At 42.1% G+C, this 21,925-nt stretch overlaps 1 protein-coding gene across 1 annotated transcript in view; it reads left to right on the top strand.

Annotated features, from left to right (window-relative positions):
- The window catches only part of LOC310867491 (extracellular calcium-sensing receptor-like), a gene marked incomplete at both ends in the record, with an annotated part of 34,746 nt that extends 18,319 nt beyond the window's left edge, over positions 1-16,427 (top strand). The window contains 5 exons of the mRNA XM_083777606.1: positions 3,986-4,106; positions 7,403-7,623; positions 14,996-15,223; positions 15,312-15,435; positions 15,517-16,427. Coding sequence (XP_083633732.1) covers positions 3,986-4,106; positions 7,403-7,623; positions 14,996-15,223; positions 15,312-15,435; positions 15,517-16,427 — 1,605 coding nt within the window. The remainder of the gene's footprint in view (positions 1-3,985; positions 4,107-7,402; positions 7,624-14,995; positions 15,224-15,311; positions 15,436-15,516) is intronic.
- Between the last annotated feature and the right edge of the window lie 5,498 nt (positions 16,428-21,925).

Raw genomic sequence — 21,925 nt, 5'->3', positions numbered from 1 at the left:
TCATTTAAATATAACACATTGACATATGCCCCCTTACTGAACTGTTCTGTTTCTGACAATGCACTGACAATCTACTGAACTGTTCTGTTTCTGACAATGCACTGCATTCTACTGAATTGCCAATGGCAGGACATGTAAAGTTCTCAAACAGCACATCCAAATCTCTCTGGCCAGCATCCTCTCCATAGTATTGGAAATAATCATGTTTGTACGTCTGGAAATGTTTGTCTTTACTGCAGATAACCAGTTCAGATTAAAAAATAAATCTGGCACAGTGCAATTTTTGCAATTAAGGAAATGATTGCCAGCTACAGTATTTCCACTATCTTCTTATGCTAAATTGAAACTTCTTGAGCTTTTGACAGGATAAACCAAACTGTTTCAGAAGCTGGTTGTGGCACATCTAAGCACATTGTGCAGAGAACAGGGTAAGATGAACCACTTTTTGCCTACGTTGTCCTGGAAGCAAGGCAAAATGAGATGGCAGTAAAATCTAATGATCTACCCATATTTCAGGATGTCTTCTATCAATTGAAATGATGAGTAAGCATCTATGACAAAGGGCCATGAAAATATGACCTTTTTAAAAAAAGTGGTCTTGTGGCTCAACTTGCCCCAGGTAAGGGGTAAGTAGATCCAAGTTGAGGGGCAAGTCGAACCACATGATATTTTAATGTTAAAAGCTTAAACTTGAACAGATAATGTATTCACTTATCAATAATAATATAATAACAGTTTTCCCTTTAGCAAATAGTCTTATTTACCGTATATTACCAAATAGTAGCCCAGGCTGTAATATGCAAAATCGATTCGGACCCCGGGCGTTTATAAGGAGCCGGGCCGTTATTTGCCATAGGCTGTTATTTATTTTTGCACCGGCCTGCACAAGGCCATTATTTGGTTTCAGTATATACAGTAACATGAAGTGCAAATAATAATAATAAAAAAACAAACTACAGTACATATAGTAAAGCGTTTACAAGTATACTGTACAAAACAACATATAATAATACTGTACAAGTGTACAGGGTTCCTACCGCCATGAAATTCAGTGAATTTTAATTTTAAAATACAGGCCTAGAAAAGCTAATTTGGAATTAAAATGTTTGGATATCATTTCATAAATAGCAACCTAACAACATAGTGTTAGTTACTTTTTTCCATCTGTTCGTTTTTCCATCTTGTGTTGCATGGGATGCATTACTGTACTCAGCATGTACAGTAATAATCCACATATTTTTCTTAATCCAGAGCGATTTACATTAACCCTTTTACTGCTGCCATTTATTGAGAAATTAGGACCTAATTCATGCCAGCATTTTTTTAATTTGAGCTCTTATTTTGAAAAGCCACATTTTGCCTCAACCGGAAGTGAGCTTATCCCTGCCAGCTTTACGTTGCCAAGACAACCTTTGTTTACATGATCGAAAAATGCCGGTACATTTTTGCACTCCACAACGTCGGCTCGTGCCGTCAAAGAAACGCTGTTTTGACCAAAAATGCCATCTGGGACAAGGAATAGGAGATACAGGCGATTGAAAGAAACGGATAGAATGGATTCTTATGGCGACGGTGAATTAATATGAACGATCCAGTGCAGTGCTAACAACAGTGCTAGCTAACCGGCTAACGTGAGTAGCATTATGGCTTGATCAATCATATGCACTAATAAAGGGCAATTGCCGAAGGGCTTCGGCAATGGCAGCAAGCGTTAATATCAAATTAATGCTTCAATTGCCGAAGGGCTTCGGCAATGGCAGGAAGACGGTTAAGCAAGAACAAAAAGCATCGCAATACATCACATACATAAAAAGTAGTTATCATGAATCATGCGTAAACTAAGAACGTAACAGTGGAATATCTATATAATGGGACTATGCATGTATACTCTATAGTGCTATGTCTACATGAACATGCTATAAGTCTACATAAAATGCTATATATAGTCTACATAAAAAATGTCGGGGCTAGGGCAAGTGCTAAGTGCCATGATGGAGTCTGAAGAGATGGATTTTCAGACCACGGCGGAAGATTGGGAGTGCGGCTGCAGTTCTGATTGTAATGGGAAGTGCATTACATAGTTTTGGAGTTTAGAGTTAGAGTTAGAGTTTGGAACGTGTGGAGCGTTGTCCCGGCGTTTTTAGTGAAGGTACTTCCAGCTTCCCTGCGTTGGCTGATCTGAGCGCTCGGGAGGGTTTGTAGGGTTCTATCGGACTTGCAAGATATGGGGGTGCCATACCTTTGGTTGCTTTAAATGCTAGCATCAGAGTCAATGGAGGGAGCGGAGAAGGTGGGAGTAGTGGGATGATTTTGGCTGGTTGAAGACCAAAATGAGGCTTCATTCACAACATGTGAAGAGAACATATAACGAACAGATTATCACAGGTAATAAAGTAAGTGGTTAATACTAAGTTGTCAGGCCATACAACATACAATAACTACAATCTTGTTCAAAACAATGAAAATAACTAATATTATACTTTAATTATTGGCCGCAGATACATTAATCAGGGGCAGCGGGTTGAGTAGCACTGCCCTGAGGGTACCAGACGCACTGTTGAATACCTACAGTCCAGTTCTATTGGTCTGTTCCTCGCTGACATCTACATCTAGGTACCTTTCAAAGATCTAGTACATTACAGAATAGATCTTTTGTATTTGTTTTTATTCTGTTTTTCCAGATAAGTTACTATGCTGGTTGTTCCTGTCTGAGCGACCGGACTCAGTTCCCATCCTTCTTCAGAACAATGCCAAGTTTTGTCTTCCAGGTGAACTTCTATAACAATAGATGTGTTGGTATCTAATAGTTCATGTTTCAGAAACTGGAATACTCGAACCCATGGGGTGGGCAACTTTGATGTAGGAGAGGGCCACTATATTTCTACACTCACTCCAGAGGGCCACTATATTTCTACACTCACTCCAGAGGGACACTATATTTCTACACTCACTCCAGAGGGCCGCTATATTTCTACACTCACTCCAGAGAGCCACTATAGTTCCACACTCACTCCAGAGGGCCGCTATATTTTTACACTCACTCCAGAGGGCCACTATAGTTCCACACTCACTCCAGAGGGCCGCTATATTTCTACACTCACTCCAGAGAGCCACTATAGTTCCACACTCACTCCAGAGGGCCGCTATATTTTTACACTCACTCCAGAGGGCCACTATAGTTCCACACTCACTCCAGAGGGCCACTATAATTCTACACTCACTCCAGAAGGCCACTATATATTTCTACACTCACTCCAGAGGGCCACTATATTTCTACACTCACTCCAGAAGGCCACTATATATTTCTACACTCACTCCACAGGGCCAATATATTTCTACACTCACTCCAGAGGGCCACTGTATTTCCACACTAACTCCAGAGGGCCACTATATTTCTACAGACTCCTGAATTATTATTTGCTATTTTTGCTAAGGATTTGAGTATTTCAGGATTTGCTAATCCTGAAAATTAGGTCTAACTTTTTTTTTTTTTTCATATTACATGTATTTATACTTATGTTAACTTAAAACAAACATACTTAAATTCAAATGCATTGGACATAAAAAGACAATTGATTTTTATTTTATTTTATTCATAGCTTTTTATTGTTCATACTAGTAGCAGTTGGTCACAACATACAATATCTCGCCTATGGGAGAAAATAAAAATTAGGGGGTACAATCTTTTTTAGTTTGTTCCCTAGAGGACAACCTCCTACCTCCCACCCACCCCCCGCCCGACAATGACACAATTTAAATTGTAATTATGCTACTAATATTGACCATTATAGATATAATTAAAGCGGGTCATGTTTGCATGTTTGGAATTGTAACAGCTGAAATCAATAATATAATGGTATTCCAATATTAACCTGCAGGCCACATAAGTGAACACGGGGGCCGCATGTGGCCCCTGGGCCGCCGTTTGCTCATGTACTGTATGATCTAACCTAAGTACATTTCCGTCCATTTCTCATCCACTCAGGTGCGAGCTATGCTCCATACTATGAGGTGGTTCGAGTGGACCTGGGTAGGACTGTTGTTCAGTGATGATGATGCTGGCCGTGACGCCGCCCGATTGTTCCAGTCTGGCCTGGACCAGTCTGGTCTGGGTTGTGTGGCTTATTCAGAGGCTCTGCCCTTCCACAATGACCTGGATAAACTCCAGAGGATTGTCACTGTGATGAAGACGTCCACAGCTCGGGTGGTCATTATGTTTGGATACGGGCCCTATATGCATAATGTCTTGGATGAGGTTTGTGTTACGATACATCTGTGGAGGATGTTAATTTAGGGATTCGTAATTAGAAGAATCTAAAATGAGAATGTATTGAAAGAAAGACATGTCTTTCATTTCTTTCAAAACGATTAACAGGTGGTTAAGCAGAATGTGATAGGTCTGCTATGGATCTTACCTGCCACTTCAGCTTGGTGGGGAGATTATCATCTCCAGTCTCCTCACCTCCTGCCATACCTCAGAGGCACCCTGGGTTTTGCCATCCGTCGTGGAGAGATACCAGGTTTCAAAGACGTTTTGTTAAAAATACGTCCTGACAATGACCAGGATAACATAGTAAGTATTTTTGTTTAATTTGATTGTATATTTATTTAATTGTATGTCTTTAAATGTCTCAATGAATTGAATACACAGGACCACAATGGACACAAGTCCTTAGGACATTTTGTGTTATCCTTTTTGCACCATTGTATAATTGTACCACTGTATTATCTGCAAACTTAGTCTGTGCATGAAGTGAATACCGTATATTACCAAATAGTAGCCCGGGCTGGTAATATGCAAAATCGATTCGGACCCTGGGCGTTTATAAGGACCTAGGCCGTTATTTGCCATAGGCTGTGATTTATTTTTACACCGGCCTGCACAAGGCCATTATTTGGTTTCAGTATATACATACAGTAACATACAGTAACATGTAGTGCAAATATTGTCTGGAACTGGTATTACCGTAATAAAATAAAAAAACAAAGCTACAGTAGGGGAGAGCCGCCACGATTGTAACGCTTCACGGTTGTAACATGGACGTTATCTCTTGATTGGTCAACGCCACCATGACGCCATCGCGTCAGTATGTGTACAGCAACGTACTCTACGTGCCCAGGAAGTTTGAAGTGTTTACCTTCATCCTACGGGGAGTTATTGGCGAAAAACTGACTTTTTTCAAAAGGCGTATAATTTTACACCTGGAGTATATGTGTGCTACAATTTTTTTCTTTGATGTTGGTGAATAAAAATCCACATGGATGTCTTCATGCTTATGTTCTTCATTAGTTTGCATCGTGTTTAGACGGAATTCACGTTCATTCTGGTCTGTAAGCAACGGCAAAGAACAACTTGCAAAAGTGGGCCATTTGTAACATGTTACAAATGGTCCGCTTTCCATTAAATACCATTATATGTAATATTTACATATTTGACATATTGGCCAATATTATATGTTCTAAAATTGTATTGTATTGTGTAGTGTATTCTAAAATTAGTTTAGGGTTGTATAACATTGTACAACTCAATAAATCAAACGTTTGTTTAATCAATGTATTTCCCCACTGAACTGACCAAAAAAGAAAAAAAAGCCCAAACTGGTACACACGATACTATTTAATATTTCCCTTATTTTTTATACATTTTCTTATCACATCCATGGTATGAAAACAATGCTAAGGAGTTGCTTTAATGAAATATAATTGCTTTAAGCTGAAAACGATATGTTTAATGGTGTTTTTTTAGCGTTGTTACATTTATCATGCATGTCGTTACAATTAATCCGATATGCGCAGCAAATGTAACACTGAAACAGCGTCCACGTTCGGTTTAATAACTCCCGATCTGTTTTATCAAAAAAATAACTTGAAGTGGTTTATGGTAGCAGACATGTGTAGGTCCGTTGCCTGAAAATATTACATGTGTAGATAAACGGATCTCTGAGTAAAAAAATGAAACGTGCAAAATGTTACATCCTTGGCGGCTCTCCCCTACATACAGTAAAGCGTTTACAAGTATACTGTACAAAACAACATGTGATAATACTGTACAAGTGTACAGGGTTCCTACCGCCAATTCAGTTAATTATTTTAATACAGGCCTAGAAAAGCTCATTTGGAATTAAAATGTTTGGATATCATTTCATAAATAGCAACCTAACAACATAGTGTTAGTTACTTTTTTACATCTGTTCTTTTTTCCATGTTGTGTTGCTTGGGGGGATTGCATGGGATGCATTACTGTACTCGATAAAAAAGAAAATCGTAAAACAATAATCCACGGACACGATCATTTTTCATGGCCCCATCCGACCTCATCCTACGTTATAAAGAGTAAAATCCACATAGGAATCGTTGTAGAACCACTATAGTTTGTCATAAAAACAACACAGGCGGGCGCCGCCATCTTGCTCAGAGACGAGTGGTGAGCGGAGCGCAGCCTGGAGACCAGAGACGTTTAGAGAGAGAGAGAGAGTGACGACAACATATACCGTTCAGTGACTCATCAACACGTATCAACACACAGGTGTACTACATGTTCTGATTGAGCAAGGGGAAGCAATGATTTCATTATAAACTGTAGGCCTACGTACCAGTAGATTGCAATTGAATAAAACCATAATTTATAGGCCTAAACTACACATAGCCTACTGTAGTACTGTGTGTAGTCAAGTGGCTAAACCCCACAGTTTACCGTTACAGGCGATATAAAATGTAATGTCAAGCAGAGCACATGAACTGCATATGCCGATGTTAGCAGCTCACTCCATATCATTTAATAAAAGCATATAAAAAACATGAATTATACACCCAATGAAAATTTACACTTCACGGATTATAGGCCATTTGGAATTAGAACAATCGGTTGAAGATGTCATGCTGTCATGCAACACTTGGAGCTTGTAGATACACAGATGACAATAAACATTACACAGAATATATACCACTTTGCATTAAAACAATTGGTTGTGCATAGGAGGCACTTGTGAAACTATAGCCTAGATTTATTTTATGGATGTGGAGGACTGGTGTTGCGCTGTTGTGAGGTGATCGAGTGGCGTGCTGAGTTTGCATCTGCAAACTCAACACGGTGAACAAGCATATAATAATATAAATGAGGGCTGAGGCTGATTAAGTTTGCAAATAACGGCCAATGGGCACTTATATGGACCGAGGGCGGTTATTTGAAGGAGGCGGTTATTACACAAAATGGTGTCAGAACCTGGGCCGTTATTAGGTAGCTATTTGAGCATGCATGGGCTGTTATTTGGTAATATACGGTAATCAATAAATTAATCAATTCATTGTATTTACCGTTTTACTTATGAATGAATTGTGTTCTTTCAGGTGAGGCAGTTTTGGGAACACACATTCCGGTGTAAATTTTCACCCCTTCCACCAGAGTGGGTGGACGCTGGTGGAAGGGTGTGTACTGGACAAGAGGACCTGGGAACAGCAGAAACTACACTGTTGGATGTGTCTGACCTCAGGGGAGAGTACAATGTGTACAAGGCTGTGTATGCTCTGGCCCACGCCCTCCATGACATGTTGCAGTGTGTGCCAGGAAGAGGGCCTTTCCCTGGGCACAGCTGTGCCAGTTTGCAGACAATACAGCCATGGCAGGTGGGATATTAATTCAGTTAACCTGTAGGATTATTTTTATTTATTGTTTATTTGCACATTTAAAAACAACACATTTGAAAAACAATATTATTGGGTTGTGCAGGTGAGACAGGTGACATTCACACCAGAAAGCTTTACTGCGATTAAAACAAATCTTGCTGCTTATTGTCAGAAAGTTCGCTTCGTTTGGCAGGTGTGAAGCATCATTCGAATCCTAATGCGCATCAAATAATCGCATTCTACTTCGACCAAAAATGGGGGTTTCGATTTGTTTCCAATCGCACTTGAATACCATTCGGTGCAGGTGTAAATGCAATCCGCAGCAAATAAAGGAAACGAAGCAAACAATGTGGCGGGTGAGGAGTTAAACACAGTTGGAGACGGAGAAGGCATATTTTACGCAGCACAAAGATGTCCCGTTACCGTGGATAAACACGGTCGAATGAGAAGACCGAAGCCCTGGTTGAAATGATGACGAGTACATTAATCAATTGCTTAAGGAAACACATAAAAACACTGAGGTGTAGCCTACATAATATTCTGCCCAAAGGAACAATGCGTGCGGAGGGAGAGAGAGAGAGAGAGAGAGAGAGAGAGAGAGAGAGCGAGAGAGGTCCATTCCCAGACGGCACGAAACATGCACGTTGAGTAGAATTTTAACACCATAGATTTAACTGTGTAGGCTATAGTTTATGAATTGAACACATTGATAAAATTCCCTGCTGCGTTTCCTTGCTGCGCTTGACACAGCCAGTGTGAAGGCAAACCGCAGCAAATTAAATATGCAAGAATCGCAACTTCTCCGCCCATTCGCATCAATTTACAATTACAATTTACAATTTAGGCATTTAGCAGACGCTCTTAATCCAGAGCGACTTGCATTAAGCAATAACAAAAACTAAGAATGTAACAGTGGAGTATCTATGTAAACTATACATACTATACTATATTATATATTATGCATGTGTACTATAAAGTGCTATGCTGGCTATGTACTATAAAGTGCACACTACACTTTGTCCTTTTTATCATTCATTCATTTTTTAAGAGCGGGCCAGGGACTACAGATGGAATTTTCGGCTAACTCTGGCCCATTTACATTGATGTGAAAACTGACATGTTGATTAATGAGCTTTGTCCCTGTCAAATAAATAAATAAATAAAATAAAATGCAATTCTAATGCTGTCTACGTAACAAGCTATTAGTCTGTTTAAAATACTATCCAAGTCTACATAAAGTGCTATCTAAGGGGCTAGGGTAGGGCAAGTGCTACGGGCCATGGTGGAGTCTGAAGAGGTGGGTTTTCAGACTACGGCGGAAGATTGGGAGTGAGGCTGCAGTTCTGACAGTGATGGGAAGTGCATTCCATAGTTTTGGAGCCAGAAGGGAGAAGAGTTTGGGACGTGTGGAGCTTTGTCCCGGCGTTTTTAGTGAAGGTACCTCCAACTTCCCTGCATTGGCTGATCTGTGTGTGCGGGAGGGTTTGTAGGGTACGATCATACTTGTGAGATATGGGGGAGCCATGCCTTTGGTTGCTTTGAATGCCAGCATCAGAGTTTTGTATTCTGTGCGGGCAGCGACCGGGAGCCAATGGAGGGAGCGGAGAAGGGGGGGACGTTTGATAATTTTGTCTGGTTGAAGACCAAGCGAGCTGCGGCATTTTGGATCAGTTGGAGGGGCATAAGTGCACATGCCGGTAGGCCAGTAAGGAGGGAGTCAAGTTTTGACAAGACTGTTGTCTCGATTAGGAGCTGGGCTGACTCCTGGGTGAGGAACGGTCTAATTCGTTGTATGTTATAGAGTGTAAACCTACCGGATCGAGTGACAGGCAGCTGTGATGTGTGTTTTGAACGAGAGCTGACTGTCCAGGACAACACCAAGGTTCCTGGCTGTCGGGACAGACTTTACCAGGGCGCTGTCTACGGAGATAGTTAGCTTCCGCATAGGGCAGGACTTAGCTGGGAAGAACAGAAGCTCAGTCTTGTCTGGGTTCAGCTTGAGGTGGTTGGAAGACATCCACTGTGAGATGTCAGCCAGGCATGCAGTTCATGCAGAGGGGGGAAGGATATAAACAGTTGTGTGTCATCGGCATAGCAGTGATAGGATATATTGTGAGCAGAGATGATAGTGCGAAGGGATTTAGTGTACAGTGAGAAGAGGAAGGGACCAAGTACAAATCCCTGTGGGACCCTAGTTTGGAGGGTACGGGGGGATGATAGCAAAACTTTCCAAGAAACCTGGTAGGTCCGGTCAGAGAGGTAGGAGGAGAACCGAACAGATCAGATCAGCTAGGGTGTCTAAGAGCAGCTGGTGGTTCACTGTGTCAAATGCCGCCGATAGGTCTAGGATAATCAGGACTGCAGAGTGGGAAGCAGCCTGGGCAGCATGTAGTGCTTCTGTGACTGCGAGGAGTGCAGTTTCCGTGGAGTGTGCCTTCTTGAATCCTGACTGGTTGGGATCCAGCAGGTTGTTCTGTGAGAGATGGAGAGAAAGCAGATTAGAGACAACACATTCAAGGGTTTTGGAAAGAAAGGAAAGGAGTGATACCGGTCTGTAGTTCTTGACATCTGAGGGGTCAATAGTTGTTTTTTTGAGGAGTGGTGATACCCTGGCTGACTTGAAGGCACATGGGACGCAGCCTGAGGTTACTGAGGTGTTGATGATGGTGGTGATGAAGGGGAGCAGGTCAGGTGCGATGGTCTGGAAGATTGGAGACGGGACGGGGTCGAGAGGACAGGTCTAGTGGATGTGACTAGTTTCAGGACCTCGTCTGGGGACAGAGGAGAGAAGGAGAACATGCATGGTATGTTATGGTTAGCATTGGTTGAGTCGAGTGCTTCTTTATGGGGGAGGGGGGTAAAGGACCTACTGATATCATCAACCTTCTTTTCGAACTAAGTGGCAAAGGCCTCCGCGGTGAGGGATGAGGGTTGAGTGGGGGGAGGGGGTTTAAGGAGGGAGGAGAAAGAGTTGGGTTAGAAGTGCAGGTTTGGAAGAAGGAGGTTTTAGCAGTGGTTAGTGAGAGGGAGAAGGCAGAGAGGAGTAAGTGAAAGTGGGAGAGATCATCTGGTAGCTTTTCTTGTGCCACTTCCTTTCAGCTGCCCTGAGAGGTGTTCGTTCAGATCTGAGGGTTTCAGATAACCAGAGGGCCGGTGGGGATGAGCAAGCTGGCCTGGTCGAGAGAGGGCAGTGTTGGTCAAATGCAGATGAGATAAAGGAGAGGAAGGATGTGGTTGCGGAGTCGGGTGAGAGGGAGGGGAAGGACTCCAGGGAGGGTAGAGAGGAGAGAATAGAGGATGAGAGGGAGGAGGGGTTTAGGGACTTGAGATTGCGTCGAGTGGTGGTGGTCGGAGGGAGAGTAGGTTTAGGTGGGAGAGTAGAGAGAGAGAGGGAGAAGGTTATGAAGTGGTGGTCAGACCTAATTAAGGGGGTAACAGAGAGTGTGGAGAGGGAGCAGGCTCTGCAGAACACGAGGTCCAAAAGATTACCAGCCTTGTGAGTGGGAGGGGAGGGAGATAGGGAGAGGTCAAATGAGGATAGGAGGGACGTAACAGGAAGATACTTCTCTGCCTTAGGTAGGTTAAAGTTACCCAGTAGAATCAGGGGGGTGCCACCCTCCGGAAACGAGCTGATCAGAGTCTAGTTCTTCCAGGAAGTTCCCAAGGGTTCCTGGGGGGCGATAGAGCACAATGAGGGTGACTGGTTGTGATATTGAGATAGCATGAAATTCACATGTGGAGAGAGAAAGGTGAGAGAGATTTAAGACACGGAAATTCCATTTCGGGGACATGAGTATCCCTGTACCACCCCCCCCATACCTGTTGAGCGAGGGGTGTGTGTAAATTTGTGTGAAACAGAGAGGGCGGCGGGGGTAGCAGTGTTATCAGGGGTAATCCAGGTTTGGGTTAGAGCAAGGAAATGCAGAGACTTGAGGGTGGTGTGGTCTGAGATAAATTCAGGCATTTCCTTTTTGGCAGTTCCAAAGGCCTCCCTCCACCACAATGTGGTGACTGGGTGAGTGAGCTGGGCATATGAGATTTGAGGGATTACTGTGGTGGGGGGAAGTAGTGTCTGGGGCGACATGAAAAGGTCAGGATAGGGATGGTGGGAAAACACATAGTACACAAATAAATTAAAATATATATAATATATATATATATATATATATATATATATATATAATAAGAATAAGAAGAAGATAAAAATGATATAGAGAGATGGAACCCTCTTTATATATCTTTGTGGGGAAAAGCTAATGTCCTTAAGATGAATGTTGTTCCTAAATTTAATTATCTCTTACAAGCCCTTCCAATTAATATCCCGCTGAAATACTTCAAACAATTTGATAAATTATGTAATCAATTTTTATGGAATAACAAACGCCCTAGGCTTGGATTGAAGAAGCTGCAGTGGCCGGTGGACCAGGGAGGTCTGGGAATCCCAAATATTCTGCTCTACCATTATGCTTTCAGCCTGAGACATCTAGCTCACTGGTATCTCCCTCCTGAACGAGCCCCACCGTGGTCTCAGATAGAGAACCACTTCTCTGATAGCCTACCTTTGGTATATTTTACCACTGCTCAACTACCTGAGGTTGTTAGTGACCATCCCATTTTTCTCCACTTACGTTGGGTGTGGAAGAGAATGTCGCTTTTTTTCAAATTTAACTTATACCTTAACCCATCTTCCAGTATTTGGCTGAATCCCAAACTCCTTATTGATAGAAGACCATTCATTTGGAATCTATGGGTAGAAAGAGGTATTTTGGCTCTGAAAGATTTGTATGAGGGAGATGCATTTAAAAGTTTCACAGAACTTGCTGATCAATATGGTCTTCCACGTAATCACTTCTGGAAATATCTTCAAATTCGGCATTTACTATTGACAAATGTAAGAGCTCACCCCAATATGCAGACAGAGTTTGACCTTTTGAAAACAGTGTTAGCAATATTTGGAACTGGGCATGAGGCGTCAACATACTATTCAATTATGATAGCACACCAAGGTCAGCCCTCAAGCGTAAAGAGTGTTTGGGAGGTCGATTTAAATCAATCCTTTACTGACGGTGAATGGAAGATGATTCTACGGAACTCAAAGAAGATGTCCCGTGAACTTAGAACCAGATTAGTTCAATTTAAAATAATGAATAGAGTCTACTGGACTCCGAGAAGATTGTTCAAGGCTAAGCTCAGAGATAGTCCGGTTTGCTGGAGGTGTGATGAGGACCTCGGTACACTTATTCATGTATTATGGGAGTGCCCTAGGGTACAGACGCTATGGTGTGCTATTCATGAGAATATAATGCAAATCACAAACCAGGATATTCCTTATACACCGGCTCTCTTTATTCTGGGTGATCCATCACCACTAAAACACCTCCCTGCACCTCTAGCTGACTGGATTCAAACAGCATTAATGGTGGGCAGGAAGATCATTGTTAAGGAATGGAAGTCTGAGGTTTTACCTCCAGCACATGTATGGTTCACTCAGCTCGGTACTGTGGCTGCTTTGGAGAGGTTATCCTTTAAGATGAATAATCAGTTGGATAAATATGATCTGAAGTGGGACGTGTTCCTCAGTCATGTTGCAGGTCCCTTGATGTGATCCATGGTCAGGCAATGCCCTCTTGATTGTTTATTGTATTACTACACATTATGATACGGTTGATGATGCTGCGTTTGGTCGTGTAAATAATGTAAACTATTTTCACATTTTAATTTGATTTTTCCTTTTTTTTTTTCTCCTTTATTTTAATTTGTATTTGTTTATCTTATCTATCTTAATTGTCTATCCATGAATACGTACTCTGCTGTTGTTGCTTGTGTTTGTATTGTAGGTCTTATGGTTTATGTGTTTGTAAAAAATCAAAATAAAGTACTGATCATAAAAAAAAAGAATAAGAAGAAGATTGATACAAAACCCTGGGAGGCTGCCTCCTTCGTTAGATGTGTCTGGATGTCCGGGTCTTTGGGTTGGGCACCAGGCTAAAGTGGTCGTTGGTCAGCCGGTGTGCGCTATGGATCAAGGTTCATTCACGTGTGTACTAACAGGGCAGTATGTATAGAAGACAGGGAGGAAGTAAAAGAACCAAGAGCAGAGATGGTTGAAGAGTAGAGGGGTAGCTTTAATGGATAGTTTATAGGGGTTAGAATAGTATAAGTGCAAAAGGAACGGAGTGTGTTTCTCTACCTGTGTGTGTATGCAGAGTGTCAAAGTTTAAACAGCTGTGGAGCTGTTTATCACCTTGTCTCTGCGACCGTGAGTGAGTGAGTCAGTGATCTGAGAGCAGTTACTGTATATACTGCCTGAGGCTTTAATTAAAGCCTTGATCTAGCCAGCAGGGGGATTCAAGTAGAGTCTATTTGTTCTGCCTGATGGCTGATTAAAAATTCAGATCAAAAGAGTCACTCCCACCAGGTCTTAAAAGTACCTACAGAGTAAGAAAGACAAACAGAGAAAATACAAGATGACAGAATATTAGCAGAGAGGGTATAAAAAACAATGCAGACAAACAGAAACAAGCTATAACAAAAAAACACAGAAAGGCAGAGTGGTAAAAAGGAGTGAGAATGAAAGAGATAGTTTTTAAGGGGTCAGAATAGTATCAGTGCTAAAGAACAGTGTGTTTCTCTACCTGTGTGTGTATGCAGAGTGTCAACGTTTAACACTAGCATGTCTGAAATAAAATCACTACTAATAAGGGTCAAGATGACCGTGTTTTTCGTGCAATTCCATTGGCTACTCTCTCCCTGCATTTACAAAACGTTTTCGAATATTTAGACAAAGTCATGCAAGGGGAACTTTCTCAGGACTTCATGGGCAAAGAAAATCAACTTCAAAATGTCACTGTAGTAGAAGAGATGCGCCTGGTGAGGGTTTAAACCCCGCCGCTACATCAAGTCCGTCTACAGGAAATACGTAATCTGAGACCCGTTTCTGAATTCGTCTATAGGGGGCAGGTGGTAATCACATGTTCTTCTGAAGGTGGTCTGTATAGGGGGCAGGTGGTAATTACATATACATTACAATTACAATACACGTTTACCGTTGTGTCTTCTTGTCTAGAAATGCGGTCATGCTTCTCTTCATTATGCAAAAATCACACAAAATGCAGAAGTCTTCCTCACTCCTAATTCTCAACAAATGTGGGTAACATTATCGTTTTGTTCAAAGGCAATGCATAATGTATGTAAGGGGTAGAGCACATGATTTAGTAATGAGGCTGGTGGTGGCAACTCAGCAACAGGAACACCCCTTGCACAGTGCTTAAATCCCCATAGTGTGTAGCGTGACTTGGGCACATAATAGGACCCTATAAGTATGTTTCTAAAGTATCTTGCTCTTCATGATTTTGCTAATCACCATTTCTAGCTTCTCTATTACCTGGAAAAGGTCAACTTCACCACATCTGGTGGTGATCGTGTATACTTTGATGAGAATGGTGATGCTTTACCAATCTTCGATATATTGAACTGGGCGTGGCTCCCTGATGGAAGCACAAATATTCACAACGTAGGTGTGGTCAAGATGACAGCCTCCGGAGATGAAGAATTCACCCTCGATGAAGACAGAATCTTCTGGAACTTTCAATCCGCAAAAGTAATTTCAGCTTTCTAAAATGTTTAATTGAGCTCATGATGTGAATGAAATGTATAGTTAAACTAATCATTGTCACGTTCCTCTGCAGCCTCCTCGGTCGGTGTGCAGTGAGAGCTGTTCTCCTGGAACCCGTGTGGCCAGAAGGAAAGGAGAACCTGTCTGCTGCTACGACTGCATTGCTTGTTCTGAGGGAGAGTTCAGCAATGAGACAGGTAGGATTACATAATGTAGCTACAGTATATGTACAGAAGGTTATAAGAAGATACGTGAGTGTCCCTCATCCTATTTGTTAGACTCTACAGAGTGCACCGTGTGTCCAGAGGACTTCTGGTCCAGTCCCCAGCATGACCACTGTGTCCCTAAGAGCATTGAGTTCCTGTCCTACGATGAGTCCCTGGGGATCTCCTTAACAACCATCTCATTGCTAGGAACATTTGCCTGTGCTATTGTCCTGGGGATCTTTGTTTATCATAAAGAGACGCCCATGGTCCGCGCCAACAACTCAGAACTCAGCTTCCAACTCTTGTTTTCACTCAAACTATGTTTCTTGTGCTCACTCTTGTTTATTGGTCGTCCCAGACTCTGGACTTGTCAGCTGAGGCATGCAATATTTGGGATCAGCTTTGTGCTGTGTGTCTCCTGCATCCTGGTAAAGACTATGGTGGTGCTGGCTGTGTTCAAGGCCTCCAAGCCTGGTGGTGCAGACATCATTAAGTGGTTTGGTCCTATGCAGCAGAGAGGAACAGTTCTGATTCTTACTTCAATCCAGGCAATAATCTGCACAGTCTGGCTTGTGTCTGCCTCACCAACTCCTCATAAAAACACACAATACTATTCTGAAAAGATAGTCTATGAGTGCAATGTTGGATCAACAGTTGGTTTTGCGGTGTTACTAGGTTATATTGGCTTACTAGCACTCCTCAGTTTCCTCCTAGCATTCATGGTAAGGAATCTTCCAGACAACTTCAATGAAGCTAAGTTAATTACTTTCAGCATGTTGATCTTCTGTGCCGTGTGGATAGCCTTCATACCAGCATATATCAGCTCTCCAGGCAAATATGCAGATGTAGTGGAGGTGTTTGCTATTTTAGCATCTAGTTTGGGCATTTTGGTGGCTCTGTTTGGACCAAAGTGTTATCTAATCATTTTGAAACCTGAGAGAAACACTAAGAAGTCCATCATGGGTCATGCCACCAAGACGTAGAATCAGACATTTTTAAATTCACATTATGTGTATTTTTTACAATACGTGTATTGGATATATATATATATATAGCTGATAACCTTTTGTTTTCTACCATATTAAACTACATCTAGTCAGAGATACAAACATCTATTATCTGTGATAAAGGAGAAGTTGATTACCCTCCCTCAAAGACTGTTTGTTGACATTAGAGCTATATTGACAATAAACCATGTGCACCTCTCCATTATCTGTGGGTCAAAATAGAAAATACTATATAGTAAGAGGCAAATTATGTATCGGTAGCATTACTTTGTGAAGGCCTCTGGTTTCAATGGGTTAAAGCTGCTTTGATTAATATTTTCAAAAACCTATTTCAAAACATACAAGAGATATTATTATAATAAAAAAGTAAAGACGGTTTGGACATACACGGTTTCCACCCGGCAGTGTGTATATGTAGAATGTGTTGGTTGTCATGTGGTCTTTAAGGCTCAGTCCTTGTACAGCCGGCCCGCTTTTACCATGCCCCCAGAGTGGCTGGCCAACATTAAAGCCATGCTTACCCTTATGGCCAAAGCTGGAACTTCAGGACGTTCATGGAGGTGGATGGACGTTCAGTGACGTCATGACGCAAAAGTTTAAATCAAATCTCATCAAATCATATCAAACTTTATTTCTAGAGCACATTTACAAAGACCTGAAGGTCAACCGAAGTGCTTTACACGATCATAAAACAGGCATACAATCAACACAAACAGCATAGTAAAACAACATCAAAGCAACAGAAATATTACACAGGTTAATTAGGTCAAACATCATTGAAAGCCAGGGAGAAGAGATGGGTTTTAAGTAAAGACGTAAAGGCCTCTAAGGAGCGGGCAGATTTATAGGGGATTCACTGAGATGGACTCATTGGAACCGTTTCCGAATACGGTTGCCTGGTCCCCGATGGCCATGATTCACATTGCCCGAGATTCAACAGCGCACCTGGGTACACTTGCATAACACACTTAGATCCTCCAGGTGGCGGTGTGCTTGATGGCTGGCGCGCACGGACACTGACCATCAACTCTGTGACATTGTCTGCAATAAATCCCGACACACTGCATTGCATTGCATTGCCTCTTTGGCTCTTTGCCGTTATACTACTTCACTGTCAACCTGGCTGCTATTCACCGTGTCAGTCAGTTCTGTGCTCCAGTGTCGTGTTTGATATTAGTTTGCTATGCTACTTTAGCATTATTATTATTTTGTTTTACTTTGGAAACTATGCCAAGCAAAGCCCAAGAGCCACGTGTAGTCCGCAGAATAAGATCAGCACGCACTGCGGTGCTGCGCTATACGCGTACAGTGCGCTATACGTATACAGTGTAGGCACTCACGCACGCATGCACGCACGCACACACATCCAAATTTGTATTAATTTCCTACTGTAGCCTACTGTGTACTGAGGCTGTACACATATCCGCCACACATCACATCAACTGTTGATAGTCGGTACATGTGTTGTTATGGCCATATATCTGGTCATTGATTTAAATATTTAATACCAAGCATACATTATGCACTGATTTGGAAATTTTTCAACATGGAAACAATTGATGATTATGCAAAGATGATTGTGATTATCTTAAATAATTGCGATTAGGTGATTATTTAATTAATTAATGTGAAGATTGAACATTGATCATAGGTGATTTTTGTTTACGTTTTTCATTAATTTAATTTGTGCTTTGTAATGACATTGACATGACTCACATGCTGATGCCGTTTAGCTATAATGACTTAATAAATCATAGTGTATAGAACAAGTACTTGTCTTGCTTTTTATTGTGTTTATATTCTATTACTTAGCCATTGAGTTCTCACAGATGTGTACCCAGATAGTGTATGCTATTTTATACAAGCTGTAATCCTTGTTGATAATCATGAGCTGTGGGCAGTTCAGAAACCCGTCCACCAGTGACATCATCGATGGGGAATCCAAGCTAATAGAAACTGCAGGCTTTCTAATCGAGAAAAGTTGCAATGTGAAAATGGAAGCCATCGTTCTCACGATAATAATAATCAAAAGTATTGTTTAAAAAAAGAATCTGCCTAACAAAGATGTCAATGGTTCAAAGTTAACTATGGAATTGTGCGTTTTTTGTCTGTCAGTGTACTCAAAATCCCCATACATGGGGAAATCCTCCATATATTCTGCCCAGGTCTCGTGACATCACTATGACATCATCAGGTATGATAGTAAATCAGGATCATATAGTAAATACGACCTGCTGTCGCAAATAAGCCCATATATGGAGATCCCTGATGTCATCAATATTAATATATGGATATATGTCAGAACCTGACATTCAATATGTTGATCCTTGACCATCCGTCCTTCCTCTTCGATGTCTGCCTTTTGACTGATACCTGTCCATTTAAACTCTAGAAGGGCCTGCCCCAAATGAATTAGTGCAGCCGGCAGCCGGTGAAAACTAGAGTTCTAAACAGGTCCAAAAATGAAGTCCCGGCCCTTTAAACTGTCCCTCCCCTCATCAAACCCTGTACCCTGTACACACCTGTACTCCCTCAGGTGTCTTACTGGTACTGTATAGGCCTATTAACACACCTGTACTCCCTCAGGTGTCTTACTGGTACTGTATAGACCTATTAACACACCTGTACGCCCTCAGGTGTCTTTCTGGTACTGTATAGGCCTACTAACACACCTGTACACCCTCAGGTGTCGTACTGGTACTGTATAGGCCTATTAACAATATTTACAATGTGAAGTTACCATTTCAGTGTTCTGTTCTGTCCGTTCTGTTCTCAATTCAAATCAATTCAGGGCTTTATTGGCAGCATGAGAAAACATTGCGAGTCAAAAGGCAACCGAATGAAGTGCGGTGGCGCCACCTAGTGGCTATCTTCTTTTTGAGTGGTTGCCACTCTAACGTTATTGGATAAAATACATATAGTCAATTAGACAAGCCTAAAAAATACAGTATGTCCGTGTCCTTTTTATGGACTTCTCCTCTGCTTTGAATACGGTCCATCCCCGTCTTCTCCTAAAACGCCTGTGTGACCTGAACGTCAGTAGTAATGTCATTCTGTGTGACCTGAACGTCAGTAGTAATGTCATTCTGTGGATTAGGGAGTTTCTGAGAGAGAGACCCCAACGAGTCTGTATTAATAACACTCTGTCTGACTGCCTTACACTGGCGTTCCACAGGAGTGCGTTTTATCACCTCTGTTATTTTCCCTATACACAAATTAGTTGAAATACACCAACAAAGAGTTCTCTATCATAACGTACGCTGATGACATGGCCTTGGTTGGACGTTTCCAGTCCCTCCTACTCCCAGCACACCGACCGTATTGCCACCTGGTTTGACCTTAATGTCCCTAAGACCAAGGAGCTGTGTTTGGGAGGGGGGGCAGGAGCAGAGGGTCCAGGGTCCATCTTTACCTGTCCTATGAGTGGGGAGGAAGTGGAGCAGGTCAGTGACTTTAAATATCTGGGAACGACCATAGACAATAAATTCACCTTTCAGACCAATGCAGATAACATCTACAACTAGATAAAGTGCCCATCGGCAAAGGTCTCCACCAGGGCAGGTCAGGTTGTGGCCTCCTGGTGGCGCTATAATAGGCCAATGTGAAAAGGGTGCCATTTCTTCTTGCCTTGGATGGCAATTGGATGATTTGAGGCTTTTTGTTCAAAACGGGCCAATCCTGCATACGTTTAAAGCCAATGTTAGCCAATTAGGATGGAAAATGATATATCGGACAGATCCGTCTTGAACACATGACTATGAAGATAGTGTGTAAGCCAATCAGTGTAGAATCTGAGAAATCCAACAGACTCGTCTTGATCACATGACTACAGAGATCATGTGGACCGATTTGCGTGAGATTTGGATGAAATCTGTGGGACTAGCAATGTGTTTTACAGAAATCAGCTTCATGGTGGCCCTATAACCGGCAGATGTGGAGGGATGCAGGGACAATGTTTTTCCATGGCCTCTAGGGAGTGCGCATACATAAGTTGTATACAGATCGATGCAGTTATAGCTAAAAACAGGAATAGGCCTGTTATAGCGCCACCGTGAGGCTGATTTGGGGGGGAACATCGTCCTCGGCCTAGTGGAAATGTGCATGTATAATTTCACAGAAATTGCACACTGTGTTTGTGATTTGTGGCATTTTTTCTAAACGGACCAATTGTGTGAGCTTTGGAAGCCAATCTTAGCCAATCAGGATGGAAGATGGGAAATGGTGCCGCTCCGTGTTGATCAAATGACTATGGAGATAGTGTATACCGAATTGTGTGATGTATGGATAAAATGTGTACGAGTAATCTACAGAAATGTGTTTTGCCTAAATTGGCCTCATGGTGGCGCTATAACAGGCCGTTGAGGAGTATTTGGGGCAGAGGTTCGTCGTTGGCATCCAGGGAGTGTGCAAAGTTTGGCATAGATCGGGCCAACGGTGCCGGAGATTAGCTGATAACGGAAGGACGGACGGACGGACGGACGGACGGACGGACGGACGGACGGACGGACGGACGGACGGAAGGACACACACACACGGACCGAGTGCAAAACATACTCTCCCCCCATGCCTTCGGCCTGGTGGAGACAAAAAGGCAAGGCAGCGGCTTTATCTTCTCAGGAAACTGATACGTTTTAATGCTAGTAAACACACGCTGACCATGGTCTATAGATCACTCACTTTTAACATTGTGGTTTGGGAATCTCTCAGTTAGAGATAAAAACAAGCTCACCCAGGTAGTCAACCAAGCAAGTAAGATCATTGGAGACTAACCGTTGCAACTTCAGGACATATACAACCGCTCCATAACCAAATTCAGATTTACAATGACTCTACCCACCCTCTTCACTCTGAATTTGACTTGTCATCATCGGGCAGGCCGGCTTAGGGCCAAATTAGCTAAAAAGAAGGGTTTACAAAACTTTGTTTGTGCAAACTGCTGTGGACATTATAAATAAGAAAATGTTTAAATAGTTCACCTAATCCCCACTGTTGATGATCACTGTTGCTGTGTTTATGTGAATGCATTTTATGTAGTATTATAATGCATCTGTGTAATTTATGTAATGTATGCACACACGCATGCATGCATGCACGCACGCACGCACACACACACACACACACACACACACACACACACACACACACACACACACACACACACACACACACACACACACACACACACACACACTGCAGGTCACATAACCTAGCCTAGTGACTGCACAAACACACACTATAGCCACACAAACACTCTTCATGTCACATCATTGTAGAAAGGGATACTGGACATCAGCATTAAAGGCATTAAACAATAAACGATAAGATCAGCTAACTTGCTAAGGCATTGAACCATGTGATATTTAATTGGTGTTATTGCAATGTTTCAACCTTGTGTTATTAAAATTTGCCTCTAAGGCCTGGGTTAATTAATGTGTGTGTGTGTGTGTGTGTGTGTGTGTGTGTGTGTGTGTGTG

The sequence above is a fragment of the Protomyctophum parallelum genome (genome assembly GCF_964188405.1).
Source record: "Protomyctophum parallelum genome assembly, chromosome: 12".
In the NCBI taxonomy this organism is placed as follows: Eukaryota; Metazoa; Chordata; class Actinopteri; order Myctophiformes; family Myctophidae; genus Protomyctophum; species Protomyctophum parallelum.
The sequence above is the reverse complement of the archived record's forward strand: the minus strand, read 5'-3'. Positions and strand labels throughout refer to the sequence as shown.